The sequence below is a fragment of the Xylocopa sonorina genome, chromosome 15, assembly GCF_050948175.1.
Source record: "Xylocopa sonorina isolate GNS202 chromosome 15, iyXylSono1_principal, whole genome shotgun sequence".
In the NCBI taxonomy this organism is placed as follows: Eukaryota; Metazoa; Arthropoda; class Insecta; order Hymenoptera; family Apidae; genus Xylocopa; species Xylocopa sonorina.
Window position 1 is genome coordinate 3,430,117 of NC_135207.1, and position 18,688 is coordinate 3,448,804.

Sequence of the window (18,688 nt, forward strand, 5' to 3'; positions counted from 1 at the left end):
TTATTTAAATTACAGCTACTGCAATGATATAACATAATTCAGATATGCAAGAAAAAATCAGAGATTAATAAATACTCAAAAATAAAATTTTTTAGTATTCTCAAAATAATTATTAATAAATAAATAATAAATAATTGATATTCTCAAAATTATTGTTAATACTCAAAAATAAAATTTCCTGCTGATTACTGAGGGGTCCCGTTTAATACACCCGAATACATTTATCTCAGCCCAGAAATTACTTTCGCAACGTCGAGCGTTGTGAACAACTTGCAACTCTAGAAATTACTGCTCGAAGGACGATTGTATGTAAAATTAAAAATAAATATGATTATACTCCTCGAAATGACATCTATAAAGTAAACCGGTTTGTATGCTGGACTCTTTGTAACTGTCACATGCTCGTGCAGATTTATTTCAAAGATACAGAGTATAATTTCTAAATATGTTTCTAACCGCGCTATTTAATTTCCCTTTATGACGTGTCCTTCCATTTCTAGACGTTTTACACGCGCGTACAAACGTATACGTGTAGCTTGTCGCAGTTGCGTGTGACATATTACATTATTATGCATGTCGTATACAAACACTTTTATCATCTTCTTTAAATCTCACATTTTACTCATTTCTTCAGCCCTATATATATGTGTGTGTGTCTGTGAATCTCATTTATAAATTAAAATAGCGATGTTTCTTTAAACGTTTATTAAGTATTATAGAAGAAGCATATCTTGATCGCTGCATTTTGTAATTACTCACATAATTAGCATACGATAGCAGACGATATATTCTTTACGAACGTAATATATAATTGCAATAACATACGTATACTATAATAGACAAACAGTGAATAGCACATGGGATCCATTATATCCAGTGTACTGTTGAACACGAAACGTTTAGTACGAGTCATATCTTTTTTTTCTGTTCAAACGATACAGCATCCTTCTGCAGAAAGTATATTTTGTTGATAATTCATATTTTTACCATCAGGCAGCTGGAAGTTATTTATTCATTCGGATCAACCTCCTCGACGTCTGTGTGACAATCGCTAATAGCATCGTCGCTGGTATCTTTAACTATCAACATGTTTTCAATCTTATTAATATTTTTCATGACAACTTGCGACGCTACGAGAACGTCTAAATCCTCTGGCAATTCTTTATGACTGCAGCACGGTTGCTGCGCATCATCCTCGTCCGACACAACTACGTCCTCTTCGTCAGTGTCGCACATAACGACGATCTCAGGCGTGCCATTCGAGAGTTTGCTCTGCGAGACATCCTCGCGACACATCTCGTTTCTCACTTCCACAGAGAACGGTCCGTCGCCTTCCTTAGTCGTAATCGTCTCTGCGCTATACTCGCAAAATATGTCGGACCTTGGCGTCACGTAGATCATCGATTGCGCTTCGTCCTCAGCCTCGAAGTCCTCGAGATCTGTTTCACCCTGGCAAGCGTCCTCTGGAGCTTTCAAACCGTTCTGACTCTCCTTTTGCTCGCCCTCCGACTCGCTTGGATATATCTCGTCGACGTCCGTTAGATTCTCAGTGAAATTACGCTGGGACGGGCCTTTATCGTCAGGCGATAAATAAGTCGACCCTGCAGCTTCTGCTTCGCTCGACGTTACGCAGATAATTGGCTTTTCTTGTTCGTTCTCTGCGTAACTCAACGACCTGGCTGGAGAATTAATTGTCGTTAACTCTCCTTCAGAATCAGTGTCAGAAAAGTGTAAGGACGTGTTGCTGATCATCGCGTTTAACCTTCTACGAGTCGATCTTAATTTCCGTTTTACTTTCGTTCTCGCGTTCGACGTTTCGTCGATGCTTTGCGAACACTCGATGGTTTTCCCGCAGTTCTTCGTTACTTCCGCTTGCCCACTGGTTTCCTGCTCGGAAACGTCTGCGACGACTTTGCATTTGTCGCTGGCGGATTCGATCTCGCCTGCGGGCTCCAGCTTGTTGCTTTCCTTTCGCACTTGTTCAGCTTCTTTGTCACTCGGTTCTCCCATGACGGAGTTAATTACTTTCGAGAGGGGAATAAGCTTTGCTCCTCTTTTCGTTTGAAAAAAACCGTTTATCGTGTGGATCGCAAGTGAAAATTATTAAAGAACTTATAAAAGCCTGAAACTGAAAATTGTAAAACCAAATAGAAATTAATGTTTCGAAAGGGGACAAAGAAATGCGAGAGTAATATCAAAACGGTGTTACGGTGTGAATGGTTAAGTGAATTTAAATCAAACGTATGTAAGTCTGTAACCGATGTTGCAACTTCGACTAATGTAAACTCACGTGTATTGCGGAACTGTGGTACAGTAATATTTAAAGGCAGATAGCTCTTAGTGGTACTGTTTCAAGCAGAGGCTCGGTTCAAACTAAACGGGTTCGTCCTAGCTACATCGACCGTTTGCTGATAGCGTTACACGGTGTAATTGAATTAAAGAAGCCACACTCAACGCCCCAGCCATAAGCAGATTGACGTTTTTCCCTCGTTAAATAGCATTATAACGAAAGTGTACTACCTTATAGAGAATAAAATTGCCCTGCCGCAAAACCGTTCTTTTTCAATGTAACGCCAAACACTGCTCGAGATACCATACACATCGGAAACCTCATTAATGATATATTTTCCTAATTATTCGGTTCGTCCTATTACAGTAACGTACGGGATTACAATCATTGGACAGAGTACATTTCCTTTTCAGCAGCTTGCATTTGAATAATCAATTAAATTAAATAATTTCTTCGAACATAAAAGAAAAAAGGAAAAAAAAAGAAGAAAACAAAAACTGCAATTATGATTTGTAATCGTTACACGTTATTGTCGTGTATATTCGTATATATATTCAAGCTTTTGTACAGAATGTAAGAAGTTCCCACACAGAGAGTTTCCCTTTCTAGCGTACAAGTATCTTCACCGCTTCAAAGTTACCATTTTCATCTAGTTTAAGGTGGATAAATAAAAAATGAATATCATACCTGTCCGTTCCTTGTGCAACGCGTCGGTAATAAATTTCTTTTCGGAAGGCGAAACATCCTTAGGCTCGTCGCTCTTCTCTTTCTGCTCCATCTTGTATTTCGATTCGTACGAATCCAATTGCCGATTAATAATATTCGAATCTTCGCAAACAACAAAACGGAAAAGGGCACAGTGTTACTCTCTTTGCAGATGTAGAATAGATATAATGTGATGTATCGTTTGACATTAAAATACATAAATGCTTTACCTTCCACTTTTTTTTGTACTTTGATCTTAGTCGTAATCTCCGGAAGAACGATATTTAATACACAGATCGGCTGTTGAGGCGGCTCTCCTTTCGCGACTTTCGGCTCTCGCATAAACAACATTCTGGCGACTGGATCCAACAATGGATCTTTCACTTTCACGTGGAAAGACAAACGATTCTGACGAAAGGCTTTAAATGTAAATTTCAATTGTGCACCCGACTTCGTGACAGGTACTAAATTTCCACTAAATTCAATGTAAAGATTCTTCCCATCGAATGCCTATGAACAAACACACGCGCCAAATTATGATACTAACAATTATTTTATGCGTACGATAAGCTATGGAACAAAAATTAATTGTACGGTAAAAACTTAATATTTCTGACAAATTTCAAAGAAACAATCTGCAATTATATTATTATGCAATATATTTATTTTGGTACGCTACATATAGCCAGATTGAAGTATAATTAAGTCAATAATTGGTGCATGAAAAAGAAAAGGACGCATCGAGAAATCAACAGGGTACGATAAATATAAAAATAAGATTATGATATTTATTTATATATATTGTTTTTAGAAGCAATATAATTTAAAAACACAAATACTAAATGAAAAACGAAATCGAACGGATATTATTACATATATTGAATCATGCAAGTACACATTACATATAACATAATGTAGCACAGACTGCTGTTAAATATTTCTAGCCATAGACCATAGTGTGATAAAGGAATTTAAAGAATAAATTAAATGTTTTCAAGGTAAATTTTTATATCAAAACATGCCATTTCTCGACGCAGAATAGAAAGTTAAAAGCAATAATAACCATGCGTTATAATGTTCATGCCCATAAAATGAAATAAAAATAAAAATTAAATGTAAAATTATTTAATGAGTCATATTTACTTCAACGTCGCGACTTTTAACAATTTCAACAAATTCCTCTTGCCTCTCCAACGTATGCATTCCTTCCTTTCCATCGGTCATACACAATATTCGCAATGTTGCTTCAAGCACGTCCATTCGTTTAGAATATATAATAAAACTGCGTGGAAAGAGGTTTATTTTTATTTTTTATGGAAGAAAGATAAATTTAAGTTAAACCAGTAAGAAGATTAGTACGTACTTGGTAATATATGGTACAAATAAGGATTCTTCGTAGAGTTCAGTAGCCATTTTTGGTACCGCGCCTATATTTCTACAATCCATCAACCAAAATCGAGCGGATACAGTGGTAGTAAAGGACACTGTGTCGTTCATAAAAGTTAGCGGTGTCGAACCAGTAACATCTTCCCATTGTGACTCACAAGTACCACCTGAAATGAAAACGAGAAAGAAGAGCATTAAATAAAGTGTAGAATAAACGATTTTTATGCGCTTTCAAAAAAGATAAAATTGTAATTTTACAAAAATAATGGTTTTTCACATAAATCTATTGAATTCGTCAACAAGCTTCATGACAGGTATGGATTTGTGAATTTGTACACTGTACGACACCATGAAACATTTTTAACTACAATATCACAATACTAAACAAAAGTTACAATTGAAACTTGAATTTGTCATGCTTCGTTTCTATTAATATTCACATAGAAAGAAACACAATATGCAATAACGTGACGATCAGTTAGAAATACGAATTCTTAATTTGCGACCAATCGCTAGGGAGAAATCTATTTGTTAAAATTTGAAGTACATCTGTATATCTCTATTTAAACTTTCAACGCACCATAATTGGGGTCGTGTAGCGCATAAATATTTATTATTGTCAAATTTGAGGATCAACATCTTTTTACCTGCGATACTACACAAAAGCCGTAACGTTGGCGTTTCACCGCCGTATTGATTGATCATGCCTTTATTTACAGCTTGCGGCACAGGTATCGTAAGAGAGATTGGCTTGTGAAACTTTCGTCTCCTCGGTTCGATCGTTATCACCGGAGAAACGGCTACGCAATTACCCAACAGCTTTGCCGTCAGTTCCGCTGGAATCAGATGAGCCTGTGGAATAAATAGAAAACGAATAAGACGGAAACTCTCACGGAGAGATACTTTCACGCATTCCAGTCTCATTTAATTTACCTGCAATCCAACCTTGATCTTCTTGGTCAACGCGCCCGGCGGAAAAACGGCTTGCACGTCGTTTACAACGCTTGATGTTAAAATCCCACCTTCTGCCCCGATTACGTGAACCTCTTGCTTAATCCTCGTAATAATGGCAAAGTATTGAGGGAAATCTGTCGTTATTATGCGTGTAATCCTGCCAGAATGGGCAGCGCTCATTTTAGGATCTGCGAAATAGAACCATTTAATTCAATCGACTGTTCCATTGCTTGCTGTTAGATGCAACTATGCGAACGTGTTGTACAATATCCTAATTTGCTTTCACATGCAATCGCTTAAAAAAAAAAAAATAAAAGAATAAAAATTCATAAACAATGTTCCTTTTCGATTGATTTGCACTAGATACATTTCACTATTTGAGATGTTCAGATAAAAGAGATTCTATGGTAACTTGTATCTTAAAATGTACCATGTGGAGTATTTAACAAAGTGGTATCGTTATCGGCAGAATTATCATGCTCCTTCCAAGTTTCACCGTTCTCGCTTCTAAGGATAATAATTTCTCTCTCCTTGCCTCGAATAGACGCAAAGTGTGGTATATCAATTAAAACAGGCCTGAAATGAAACATATTATTTGGCTAACGGGAGAAATAGAAAAGAGAAAAGAAAAAAAAGGAAAAGAAGAGCAAATTAATTAATTAATACACACAAAGTGTTTTGTAGAACGCGGTATTTACCCTAGAAACGTTGCACCAATTGGTCCCATCTCTATAATACGAGTTGCTAAAGCCTCACCCTCCATCAGGGGAGGAGGATTCGCGACCTTATTAGGTTTTATCAATCTACACGTAACACGAATCGGCATTGTCGCTCTTCGTGGTGGTACGATAATACGTACACCGCTGTGTCTACATCCTCTCATAGCACCTCCACGTGCATCTACCAAGAAACTTACTAAAAATCTAAAAATTCAAGTTTTATTTGTAAATCTTATGCGTGATATATACCTGTGTATGTAAGTACATAATTATATTTAGATATAAATGGACACACATTTTTTTTTTAACGATCACGAAGTTAAGTCAGTTTGCGATTGTACAAATAATTCATATTATAAATGTAATCAAAATTAATTGTTCTGATATTGATACGTCAGTAACTTTGATATCTACTTGGACTCTGCTATGGATCTTATTAATTTCAGCATAAAAAGAAATAGTTATAAAGTATAATAAGTAATCAAAATATATATTATTCCTTTCCTTTCAAATTATATCATGGATGATCTTAATCTCTAAGTCTTAATAAGTAATATTCAAGAATTGATCATTCTTATATGTAAAAATTAATTTTTTATTTATTAGCTGTAGAACTTGATTCTGATAAAATTTGGCTTTGGATATCCTTCAGATTGTATAACTAAGACCGTGTAAATCTTTAAATTTTATCCAACGTAAACGAAATTTGTTTGGTTTTTACGCGCAGAATTTTCTAAAATGTTCATTTATACTATAGTGGAATACATTATATAATATATTATATACAAATAAGTTTGTAATGAATATTCGCCCTGTTCTGGTTTAATAAAAGAATACGCGTATTTTAAAGAAAAGGGGTAATGAAAGGAATCAATTTTAATAATGTATAGAAGAGTATGCATCTTGAAACAAATTATTATCAAGAAAAATCACAGCAATGAAATTAAAATTAAAACGAGAGAGCTGTTGTATTCCAGGAAAAAGTAGCGATTGCAGTGACAAGAAAAATTTAGGACCAGTAGCATGAGATTTATCATATCTATCCTATCTATATAATAAGATTTCCACTGTTCAATGGACGCCAATCGACTGTCCATAGATAAACTAGTATTTTCAGCATGCAACCAACGACAATTTTAATTATTAACGATATCCACTTAAAAACGACCTTAAAAACATATCTGCTAGTGATCGAATTCAGTCAGATGTTAAAATCGTAATCCTCGTTAAAACAACTATGGGAGCTGTTTTATAATAATTAAAAATATTAATAATAGCCCGTTTCATTCTATTTCAAGGAGATAGTCACATTATCGAAATTAACATATTTTGCTGCGATTTTTCTTAATTCGATTATACACGAGGGTGTCACGTTTAATCGTAGAATATCTCACGTAACTGAGAAGTTATTGTACAAATGTTCTTGCATAAATTGTTTCACATGGAGGGAAATATTTTGTGGTACAGGCATTCTTTTTGCATTTCTTTGTACTTGTAATACAATATCATAATTATTGTTGAAATTAATTTCAAATTTCTGATTAAAGTTATAACGTTTCAGAAATGATTGTAAATATAATTTGTTGTATGTAACATACATGGTTCTCGAACGCGAAGCAATGAAAATAAAGTGATGCATTACAAATAAAAAGAATATCAATTTTGAAATGTTCACCACCATTATTCCTCCTCCATACCATTTTTTTTTTTTTTTTTTCATAATTGATCCATCCATCCATCCATGAAGAAAATTGAGCAAGTCAACGATGCAACATGATAACGTACTGTACTTTATATACATATGATCAAATTTATGTACTATACGATGAAAGTTACTTACGATCTAAAGTGAAGTCGGCTAAAAATGAAAATATTTGATATCAATTAATAGTAATCTTCGTACGGAATAGGTGTTAATATTTTCATGCTATGAAATGATCATCTATTTATGATGATGTTTAAAGCAATGTATCTTAATCGTAATGGAGAGATTGTATATACATACCCCAAATTAAATCCATCGGTATCAAAATTTTCCGCTAAACAGTAATTATTGCTTTGAGTGAATTCCTGTTTTTCCTCTTTTGTGACTAGTTGTAAACAATTCGGCAGGTTATACGACAGGATCGTGACGTTTCGAAACAGATTAATTAATATCTTACCTGGTCTGTGTATCGGGTCGTCTCGTGTGACATCGATAGGCAGCGAATCGTCCCTTAAACTTTTCATCAGATCTGCAGTCAGATATCGATACGGTTGTTCGTTGATCAATGCATCCGAACCTGCAAACAAATACGTATCTTGGTTCAATTTTATTATATTTAAGAACGAATGAGGATTAATTATTTTTATGCACTAATAGTGACAGTAAAAATTAGTGTTTTCTTAGATACAAAACATGTCTTTCCAGATCATTCGAGACTGCTGACTTTCATCGAGTGTACGAAACTTTTTTAATGTTTTCGAAAAACAGAAAAAATATTTTATACTAAGTGATCACCTAGCTATATTAAGGAAAGCAGTCTACGAAAGTAGTCTAAGAATATTTTTAATTTTTTAATCTTTTTTATGAAATAAAAATTCATTCATTTGTTGAGTGTTTTTAGAAATCTTTCAGTCAGAAATTCATAATTCACGTTTAACTAATCACGTGTATGTAATCTTTGCCTGTTTCTTTTATATTTCTTGAATTACTTTATCATATAAAATTATGCAATTGTATAGCAATATGTAGCAATAGTATAGCAATTGGTTGTGAAGCAATATTTAGTTATAAAAGACGTTATACCTCCTTCGTCATCGGAATCAGACATGAAACTCGTCTCCTGTAAACTCTCAGGTGCAATAACTTTGTACTTTTCATCCCAATTTTTATTATCAGGCGCCAACGTATCATAGGACAGTCCCTTTAACACTTCCATAACAGATATATATCCCAACTTTTGAGCTATATTTAACGCGGTTAAACCGTCCTGAAACGATTTCACGTATGCCATCATTTGTATCGTTAGAGCATCAAAATTATGCAATATTTAATTAGTAGTCGAAAGATTCGTATAACATATTATTTCTATATAAAGCGTATTTAAAATAGACACGTGAGAAGAAGAGAAATAACGTTACTCACGCCAGTTCGTGCTTTATGAGAAGCATTCCCTTCTAATAAAGCAGTAACAATATGGGCATGACCTTGCTGAGCAGCCTGATGAAGCGGGGTGTAATTCTGGTTAGTTTTTACATCGATACTCGCATTATGCTTCAACAGAAATCGAATCATCGAGAGATTTCCAAAATGCGCCGCGATATGTATTGGCCGGTAACCAGTTTCAGTTTCACTTTCCACGTTCGCACCATTTTTCACGAGTATAGAAGCCACTTTAATGAAATCTTCTTGAGCGCATAAATGCAACGCAGTTAGACCATTCTAAATCAGATGGACATTAATTGTTAAACAATGAACGGTTATTAAATAGCACTTATTACATTTATCGATCGCATAAAAATTTAATGCGATCAAATAACTTGAGGTTGTCAATAATAATACAAAATGTAATACAAAAATTAAACTACGTTAAATGTTATTATAATTAATAGAATTCTCACGATTTAGTAATTTAAGTGCTTAATGCACTTAACTCGAAGAAAAATTAAATGATTTTACTTGAATATACTTCGACAATTACAAACAATGTAGACGATTAAGACATGACTCTACACTCACCTTTGATTTATGATTAGGATCAGCTCCATGTTCAATTAATAGATTCGTCATATCATAGTGTCCCTTTTGTGCACTTAAATGTAAAGGTGTAAATCCTGCTTTGGATTCAGCGTTTGCATTCGCTCCGTTTTCTAAGAGGGTAGAAGCGATATCCATCTACGCAATTTTCAATTAATCAACAATTAATTAAGTTGGTGGATAACATAATTGTTCGTCATCCATACTATTAATTATTATTTTATAACGAAGTTATACAAGTCTGTCTGTCTCATAACGTATAAATATAACTTTGGTTATCAATTTGTATTATATATAGATATCAAAGTTAATAAGATAATAAGTTTATTGGTCTTTAACGATTTCCTCGATGATACTTAATTCCCAACTTCGCACACCCTTAGTTTTCGTTTAAGCGAAGAGTAAGCAAGTATTGTATTACCTGATTTTTCCGAGCTGCTATGTGTAGAGGAGTATGTCCGTTCTGAGAAGCTAGATGAGGGGATGCTCCTTTCTCTAACAAGAGGTTTGCAACATTTGGATGATCGTAATGACACGCCAAATGTAAAGGTGAAATATCATTCTGAAATGTTTTACAGTTTACCACGTTAATGCATACTACACGTATACTACATTAATACATGCATAATGCGTAATGTACAAGTTGTATAATTAATTTAGAATTGTTATCTGGAATATTCGTAATCGAAGCAATTCCAAAAACGAAGGACTTTCAGGTATTTTTATCAATATATGTAGATATTTAGGGATTAATGTTCTTCACTTTTTCTCTTACTTTCTCTCTTTACTTTAAAAGACATTGCTTGCAAATATTAACAAATCCAAATAGTAATGCATCGTTTAATCGAAAAGTAAATTCAATATAAAGCTTTAACAAAATTTTCAAATAAAAAGCTCTAAATGAAATATAGTAAATACATACTAGAATGCAATACTTTGCACATACCTTTCCTTGCACATCTAGCTTGCAATCCCTTTGCAGCAGTATATTTGCAACGCTCATATTGCCATATTTAGCTGCGATATGTAAAGGAGTAAAACCATTCTTAGTTGTAGCCTTAAGAGAAGCATTGTTTTCTACAAGAATGGTTGCCACCTGTACATAAAAACACGATATTCAAACAACACTGTAATATGTATACATAGGCGCTTCTATCGAGCTTAAACAACTGAAGCAATTTGAAAAACTTTAAGATCACCTTTGTTCTTTAACATGTATATCCTCAAAGGAATCGATCGATTCATTTTGTTACTCTATTAAAAGAAAAAGTATTAATACGTTTAGGAAGTTGCGGCGTAACAAGAGTACAAAAGTTGCCTCGAAGGCCAATGCTCGCCTATGGTACTTGGATTTTGTAATATGCAATTGCATATATTGTTACTAATAACTGTAAGGATCGTGTTTTAGCTAGTACGCATTACACGTTAAATTCTCACGTCAGAATTACTTAATCTAACCCAACGTAACTCCTTTCAAAAGGACGTTAACCACCTGGTAGAAGAATAGCAACATGAAAATAAGAGCGCCGCTAAAAAGTCCTGCAGTCGCCTAAGTAGCTAAAGTGTAGCAGGACCCAGGCAACAAATATCATCAGCGAGAACAGTGACCACGACACTTAATGTCAGAAAAAAATGGATCTGTCCCATCGCACTGTTGGAGAATTTAGTAAGAACATGTCAAAAAGTACTTAAAAACCCGTTGCGATAAGCCCAATTGGCTAAAGGGCCACCCAATTGCTGCGTCCAAAGCAAGTACATCGTTGAAGTGTTCAAATGATCCGTGGCACTCGATCCATTCGAACGATTTCAAATATGATCCTTCATTTTGAGATTAGTCAGAACGATCAAAAGGCGTTTAAATATATCGAGTAACTCTGAGCGATTTGCTATAAGAACCAAACGGTGTATTGCACTCTGTTTACAGTTTCTTTTTGTTTTTGTTCCTCTTTTTCTACGTTTCCCCATTTCCGTTTTCCATTTACGTAAGTATAGAGGTAAATTGTTAAGAACTTGAAAAGATCTTCTATCTAAGAACCTTTACATGCATCCTTTGACGTAGACGCGCGGCTGTTCTTAAAAAGTACATAGCTGACGCCATATCGAATATTACAGCATCTGCATTGACATTTGTCTGCGTTGCGTACTCCTTTTCTTTTTCTTTTTCTTATGAATTGAGTGATAGCAAGATACCAAAGTTATGTGGTTATAATAACAGCGATCATATAATAAAATTCGTGTTAATCATTTCTTATCTTCTTATGCATACCCAATCCCATAAGCCTGAATTTTTATGACGAATTGAAATAAATATATATGGCTCTCAATAGCTATAAATATTGGCAAAGAACAATGAAAATGTCTATCAGTACTCATACGTTGAACACCTGCTGATATCTGACGGTTTTAACCCCTTGCCTTACGATTTAAGTTCCGATGGCACGGACCCTAAGTGACTGCAAAGTCGATCACACGTTCAGCCCATTCTCGTTCTATTTACCACGTCTCCGATACGATATTGCAAGCTAAGGGGTTAATTTGTATGGAAACGCAGCTTCCCCATTAGCAAATGTCACCCTACGTTAATGCTTAAGGAAATTCATGAATGGACATATGACACACGTGTCACGTTAGTGCTACTATGCTGGTGACACGCGTGTCACGTTGATAATCTCAGAACGTGCTGACAATGTGCGTCTGCACATCCATAGTCGAATGTGGTGGCAGATTCTAAATTTGTCGACCGTAAAATAATCTCTTCGCAACACTATTTGCCTACCATATTTTGATTACACTTTGTTAAAACAGTTTGATACAGATACAAATTTTTGTACCAAGCATACATGTAAGTGAGCTATTTGGTTGAAACGAATTCGATTATTTAATACTTATTACGAATTACCTGTTATGTATTTAGGAAAACTTCTGATGATATGCTATCGAACTTATTAGATTAGAATTTGTATAATTGATGATTTATTTTAAGAGATCGCTTCCAACGTGATGCATTTCCGCGTGGAAAACAAAGCTGTTTTCACCAAACCTTATTTTTTCTTTGTATCTTGGTTTTATAAGTATTTTTTCCCTGAATTTTTAGAATTAAACACTTTTATATTATTTCAAATGATATCATGTAACGTTATATTGGGTCTGGGTTTTAAGGTATGATGCTTCAATTGAAGGAAGACATGTACTTTCACCAGGAACCAAAGTTACGAGTTGAATGCAGCGATAACCACCCTTTTTTCTACAAATTTCTCGAATATTAAAAGAGATAAGTGGTATAGGAAAAGATTTTTTAAAAACATGTAACATATCGAACGATTAGTCTAAGTAATTATTGAGGTATAGAATCTTAAATATTAAATTTCAAGGGAGTGGCTTGTTTGCGGCTAATTGTTCCTTTTAGAGTAGAATATGAGATGAGTAGAATACGATGCAATGAAAACATAATTGAACTATTAATAAATATTATTTTTACAGACGCGTATCATTAAAATGCATCGATACGTCATAAAATTAATTACTTCCGTTTCTTAATTCTATTGTTGAATTTTCATATCAGATTAATGAAAATTCTAAAATAATCGATATCATCACAGAAAAAAATCACAGAAAAAAGATTGACGACATTATTATAGTTTTATAACATTAAATGGACGAATTTATGACAGAGTTTTAACAAGTTTAACACTTGCAATTACCAACTTATGCACTGAAATTGTGAGACTGATTATCATGTATCGAAAGAATCATCTTTTTCAGGAACAAAATGTTATGGGATGATCAAGTTTTACTTTTTTTTTCGACTTGCTTTTATTTCTAGAATCCTTTCTTACCTGGTTACGCCACGCGACCTAAAACACCTGGTATGATATTACACAAACAGTACCATTTTGATAAGTGACAATTAATGGACATGGAATTATTTTCTGTAAAATATCGCCAGTGTAAGTACCACCTCTGTCCAATTCTATACAGTGAAATTCGACCAATGGGATAAAAAACAAAATTGTAAAATATTTCCTCGTGCTGCGCTATATTCAATGAGTATAACACGCATTTCTAATAGAAATGTGGTGAGTTTCCTACCTTCGTGTGTTACTCTCCCAATTTCTGGTCCCCCAAATAAAAATTAGAACTAATAAAACGAGTACATAAAATAGAGACGTGAGATTATTTAATTTGAAAAACTTAACAATAATAATAATAATAGCGTATACGATAACGATTTACAAAAGAAGAGGCAACATAAAAAAATAAGTAAGATGATGAAAAGTTTTATTAAAATTTCGTACAGATAAGCAACTTGACATAAAATGTAATAATTATAAACGAAACTCTGATTAAATAAGATGCGAGAAATGATATGTAAATGATAAAGAAGAAAGTATGTAACAATAGAAAAATGAGCAATTTTTGTTAACTACAGAAATCATATAAGGTATTCCCGGTATCTCGTCCAAAATAAATATAATCTACTTTGTGCACCGATGTAATCCGCTATCTTTGAAATTTCTTTATACATTACCTCCTCTTGTCCTTCTTTCGCTGCAATATGTAGCGCTGTGTACATATCTTTCGTCGTTGTGTCAACAGCAGCGCCATGTTGTAGAAGTAACATAACAATATCAATATTTCCTAATCTTGACGCAATGTGAAGGGGTGTTTGTTGCTCCTAAAAATGTCATAAAAATTACATGATTCATTATCAATTAATCATTTTAGTAACATTTTGCAGTAACAGTAATACGTTAATAATAAATTGGACTGAATAAACAATTTATTGCGCGCATGTTATAAAGAGCAAACGTAACAGCAATATGAATGTGAACGTAAAAGAAGAATAAGATTAACTGGTGATGCATTCGAGATTGTTAATGAAAATTAAAGTGCGAATGATCATTTTTATGTATTTCTCGCTTTTATCGCAAAGTATGAGTTTTTGTTAAATATTAAAGAATTCAAGCTCGATCTTTTGTTTACTTACCCTCGCACGAGCATCAACCTTGGCTCCATTTCGTAACAAAATTCGAATAATGTCTGTCTGATTAGCTCTAGCTGCCAGATGCAGAGGTGTTTCGCCCCTAACAGTTGGCACATCAGGATTAGCTTCGTGTTGCAGTAGAAATATCACGATATTCATGCATCCCATAAAACTGGCCACATGTAATGGAGTCAGTCCAGACTATAAAATACATATATTTTCAATTAATATTTCGATACTATGACCCAATAACTTTCGAACGTGTTTCTCCTTCGAATACATAGAAATGATCATTTCTATTGATCATCATCGTCATCATCGATCAGTTTTCTTGATAATTATGGAACTAATCGGTCCATTTTACTTTACGAAACGTTTCGAAACTTTTACATGTATCATCGTCATTATGTCGCTTATGGAAGTACTGCTTGACTGAATAAAATTGACACCATTGTTGATCAAGCTGTTAAAGTGAAAAAAGAAAGAAGCTGTTTCTCTCATTAAATTTATAGTCTGTAATGATACACGTTTTCTTTCAGTCAAGCAGTAACTACAAACGACCCACTTCGTTATTTATCATACGACATAATTTAATTAATAATATAAAAAAATTGGTGAATAATTTTTATCTCATTTCTTTACTTACTCGAAACTGTTAGATTCGTTCAAACGAATAAAGTAAATGGTAAAACGTAAAATTATTGCAAAGTAAAATATACGTACGAACAATTTAAAACGAGAATGAAAATTCTATCGAAATAAATGTTTTGCGAGCAAATCAAGATGAACGATGGGCAGTAATGAACGTGGCTAAAGAATGCGAATAATTACCTCAGTAGTAGATTCGATAGACGCTCCGTGCTTTAATAAAAGCTCGACAACTTTTATGCGATTCTTCTTGCAGGCAATGTGCAACGGTGTGAAACCATTTAAAGCGCGCGCATTTGGATCGGCTTTCCTGTCGAGAAGCAATTTCGCAACTCTAACATGCCCGCAGTGCGCGGCAACATGAAGAGACGTTAAATAATCGATCGTAACTTCGTCTACTGGCGCTCGATGATACAATAGCACCCTCGCAGCATCTACATGGTCCCCTTGCGATGCCATGTGCAACGGTGCGAGTCCGTTCTGAAAAAAACGTGTTCGCCATCATCATTTAACGAACGATGTCGATCGACCAATTAAGTCATACCCTTGTTATTATTATTACTATTACTATTACTATTATCATTACTATTATTATTATGGCACACGCGTATAATAAGAATGGATATTTCCAACGTACTTTCGTTCGTGCACTGATAGGTGCGGAATGTTCAAGAAGCGTGGTAATCACTTGTTCATGACCAGATCTTGCTGCACAGTGAAGCGGTGTTAAACCATCCCTAGTTTTAGCATCGATTTGCGCAGAATTTTCTAATAATACTTTAACCATGTTGTTTTTACCCCACTTCGCAGCTACATGTAAAGGGCTTATATTATGCTGATAAAAGGAATCGCAAGTATTAATACAGGTACATTTATCGAAAAACTTTCCATCGACATCGACGTTCTCCGTACCTTCGCTAAATAATTCACGTCAGCACCGCGTTTAATTAATAATCGTGCTATCTCCTCGTTTCCGTAATGGGCGGCGATGTGCAGCGGTGTGAAGCCGCTTTTCGAGGTAACATCGGGCTTGTGATCGTTCTAAATGAATAAAGGAAGCAACGTATACCTTTTATTCAACAGCGTTATAAAAAATAGAATTAAACGAGCAGTTTTTTTAGTATTCAACATTTAATATTCACCTGTAACAACAAGTCTGCGGCTTTGCAATCGTCTTTCTTAGCCGCAATATGTAATGCCGGTAGTCTAACTTTCCCCTTAGAATCATTCTCTAAAAGAACGCTGACAACTTTGTCGTGTCCTTGTTGCATCGCTACAGCGAGAGGTGTAAATCCGTCCTGGAAATTATTTTCTTACAATATTCTTCTTCGTTTACAGGTCGCAATTGGAAAGCACGATAAGCAGAGCACTGGAGTTAATTATTCACCTCTGTAGCGAGACTCTGGTTCGCTCCATTGCTGAGCAGCAATTTAACGACTTGATCGTGATTTTCCTGGGCAGCCATGTACAAAGGTGTAAAGCCATTCTGCGATTGAATGTTGACCGCAGCACCATATTGAATAAGAATGTTCACTATCTCCGATTGACCGGCTAAACGGCATTAAAACGATGATAAATGGTCTCATCGAACAATATATAGATTTCTATAATGTTATGAGAGAAAGTTTTCTTTATAAATACCTAACGAAGCTATGTGCAGCGCGGTGTTCCCCTTTTTTGTAGCTGCGTCTACTTTAGCACCCCTCTTCAACAACTCTGTTACTATTTCAACGTGACCATCTTTAGATGCCAAGTGTAAGGCATTTAAACCATTCTGAAATACATAACGCACAATGTAGAGAGTCCTTGGATTCGTACAATAGAATTCTATTATTATTATTGTTCGAACAGACTGGACAATTATATTGTCCAATCATTTTACCATTCAAAAGTTATATACGTTTGAATTTTTATCGGAAACTATTTATTTTATTTTTTATTATCGTGTCATTTAGCAGCTCGATAAATAATCTGTAATGATAATAAAAGTTTTGTTCAGATCTACTTACCGAATTAGCTGTATTGATATCTAAATCAGTATCAAGGTATTCGATCACTTTTTCAAGGTTTCCGGACCGAGCAGCACGAAGAAATGCTGTCGTGTCATCAGCCTAAATATCAGATAAAATATAAATATTAATTGCGATATTTCTACATATTTGTTGGAGAATATTAATTGAAAATAAATGACTAACTATCGATATGATTTTTATAAACGATATCGATGATATGTTCACATTTGTCCACCAACTATATATAATAATCGTGTTTGAAATTTTAATGGTATACTCGAATTGTTATTAATAGCTGTCACTTTGATTGTTATAGCTAATTGCTAGTAATCTCACGCGTATCGTTAGTATAATTTAGCGGCATTAACGTTCTTGTTATTAGTTGTATCTCATATTGAAAATTTAAGATATGATTTAAAACGAAAGCATTGACGAATTTGACTGACATGATTAATTTCTTAAATTCTAATTTCTGAAATTGTATTTTGTTATCGAGTGCGCAGTAGTATATGACAAATAAGATCAAACTTCTTCATCGTTCGATCTATGACACTTTGTAAAGCAACTATGTGATTTTATCGCGTGCAGGTTTATACGCAATTTATGTTAGAATTATTGTTCGATACTACTTCGAAAAGCGTAAAAACGTTTATATGTCTATATCGATAACATCACAGTCTCAACTGCTCAATTACATTTTAACGAAATCAATTTTAACGTTACTTTTATGTTAAACGTTCGTAAAAGGAAGAACAGCAAAAAGATGATTACGTTTAAATGCAAATTTATATATGAGTACAATTAATATTAATGAAGTGCAATAATTATGCAGCGCAACTGTCAGAGGTAGAGGAAGATTATCGCGCTTAAAAAAGAAAAGCGTTTGAGAAGCACTTGGGCCCGATTTATGTACAATGATCGAAAAAGCATTAAAAAATTTACAGGCAGGTGTAGTTTACTTTTTAATCGTCTACAAATTATCATAAAATTGATAAATATCGACTGCGTATATTACATGTAAATTAGTATATGCTCTAATTCGGCCATGACCTTCGTCCCACTGACAACTTCGATGTATTCCAGCTAATAAATGCCGTACATCAATTTATTTCGCGTTATTCATACAACGCGAACGGTCCCCGCGTACCGCACGTCAGGAACCGGCTTACGAAACGTCTACCTTCGCTATAGCGTGTGTTTTGCTTACTATCATCTGCACCTGGCTTCCTTTTATTTATCAACGGTTACACA

General features: G+C 34.4%; 2 protein-coding genes across 2 annotated transcripts in view; both read right to left on the reverse strand.

The window, feature by feature from the left end:
• The window catches only part of LOC143430860 (uncharacterized), a 33,566-nt gene that overhangs the window by 11,404 nt on the left and 3,474 nt on the right, over positions 1-18,688 (reverse strand). Inside the window, exons 2-26 of the mRNA XM_076907299.1 lie at positions 17,435-17,536; positions 17,067-17,199; positions 16,813-16,976; positions 16,568-16,723; positions 16,338-16,466; positions 16,063-16,260; positions 15,609-15,905; positions 14,781-14,978; positions 14,322-14,468; positions 10,740-10,889; positions 10,215-10,355; positions 9,776-9,931; positions 9,182-9,478; positions 8,843-9,026; positions 8,217-8,336; positions 8,060-8,144; positions 7,895-7,912; positions 6,034-6,258; positions 5,766-5,911; positions 5,315-5,523; positions 5,029-5,233; positions 4,359-4,548; positions 4,139-4,277; positions 3,226-3,505; positions 2,978-3,118 (exon numbers count right to left, since the gene is read on the reverse strand). Coding sequence (XP_076763414.1) covers positions 2,978-3,118; positions 3,226-3,505; positions 4,139-4,277; positions 4,359-4,548; positions 5,029-5,233; positions 5,315-5,523; positions 5,766-5,911; positions 6,034-6,258; positions 7,895-7,912; positions 8,060-8,144; positions 8,217-8,336; positions 8,843-9,026; positions 9,182-9,478; positions 9,776-9,931; positions 10,215-10,355; positions 10,740-10,889; positions 14,322-14,468; positions 14,781-14,978; positions 15,609-15,905; positions 16,063-16,260; positions 16,338-16,466; positions 16,568-16,723; positions 16,813-16,976; positions 17,067-17,199; positions 17,435-17,536 — 4,210 coding nt within the window. The remainder of the gene's footprint in view (positions 1-2,977; positions 3,119-3,225; positions 3,506-4,138; positions 4,278-4,358; positions 4,549-5,028; positions 5,234-5,314; positions 5,524-5,765; positions 5,912-6,033; positions 6,259-7,894; positions 7,913-8,059; positions 8,145-8,216; positions 8,337-8,842; positions 9,027-9,181; positions 9,479-9,775; positions 9,932-10,214; positions 10,356-10,739; positions 10,890-14,321; positions 14,469-14,780; positions 14,979-15,608; positions 15,906-16,062; positions 16,261-16,337; positions 16,467-16,567; positions 16,724-16,812; positions 16,977-17,066; positions 17,200-17,434; positions 17,537-18,688) is intronic.
• Positions 807-2,062, reverse strand: LOC143430873 (uncharacterized). The gene has a single exon (XM_076907345.1). It carries the CDS (start codon positions 2,008-2,010, stop codon positions 1,009-1,011), a length of 1,002 nt encoding a protein of 333 aa, XP_076763460.1. The 5' UTR covers positions 2,011-2,062; the 3' UTR covers positions 807-1,008.

What these genes read in the sequence shown, in the direction of transcription:
- LOC143430873 (XM_076907345.1), bottom strand. Translation starts at nt 2,010, where the DNA reads ATGGGAGAACCGAGTGACAAAGAAGCTGAACAAGTGCGAAAGGAAAGC.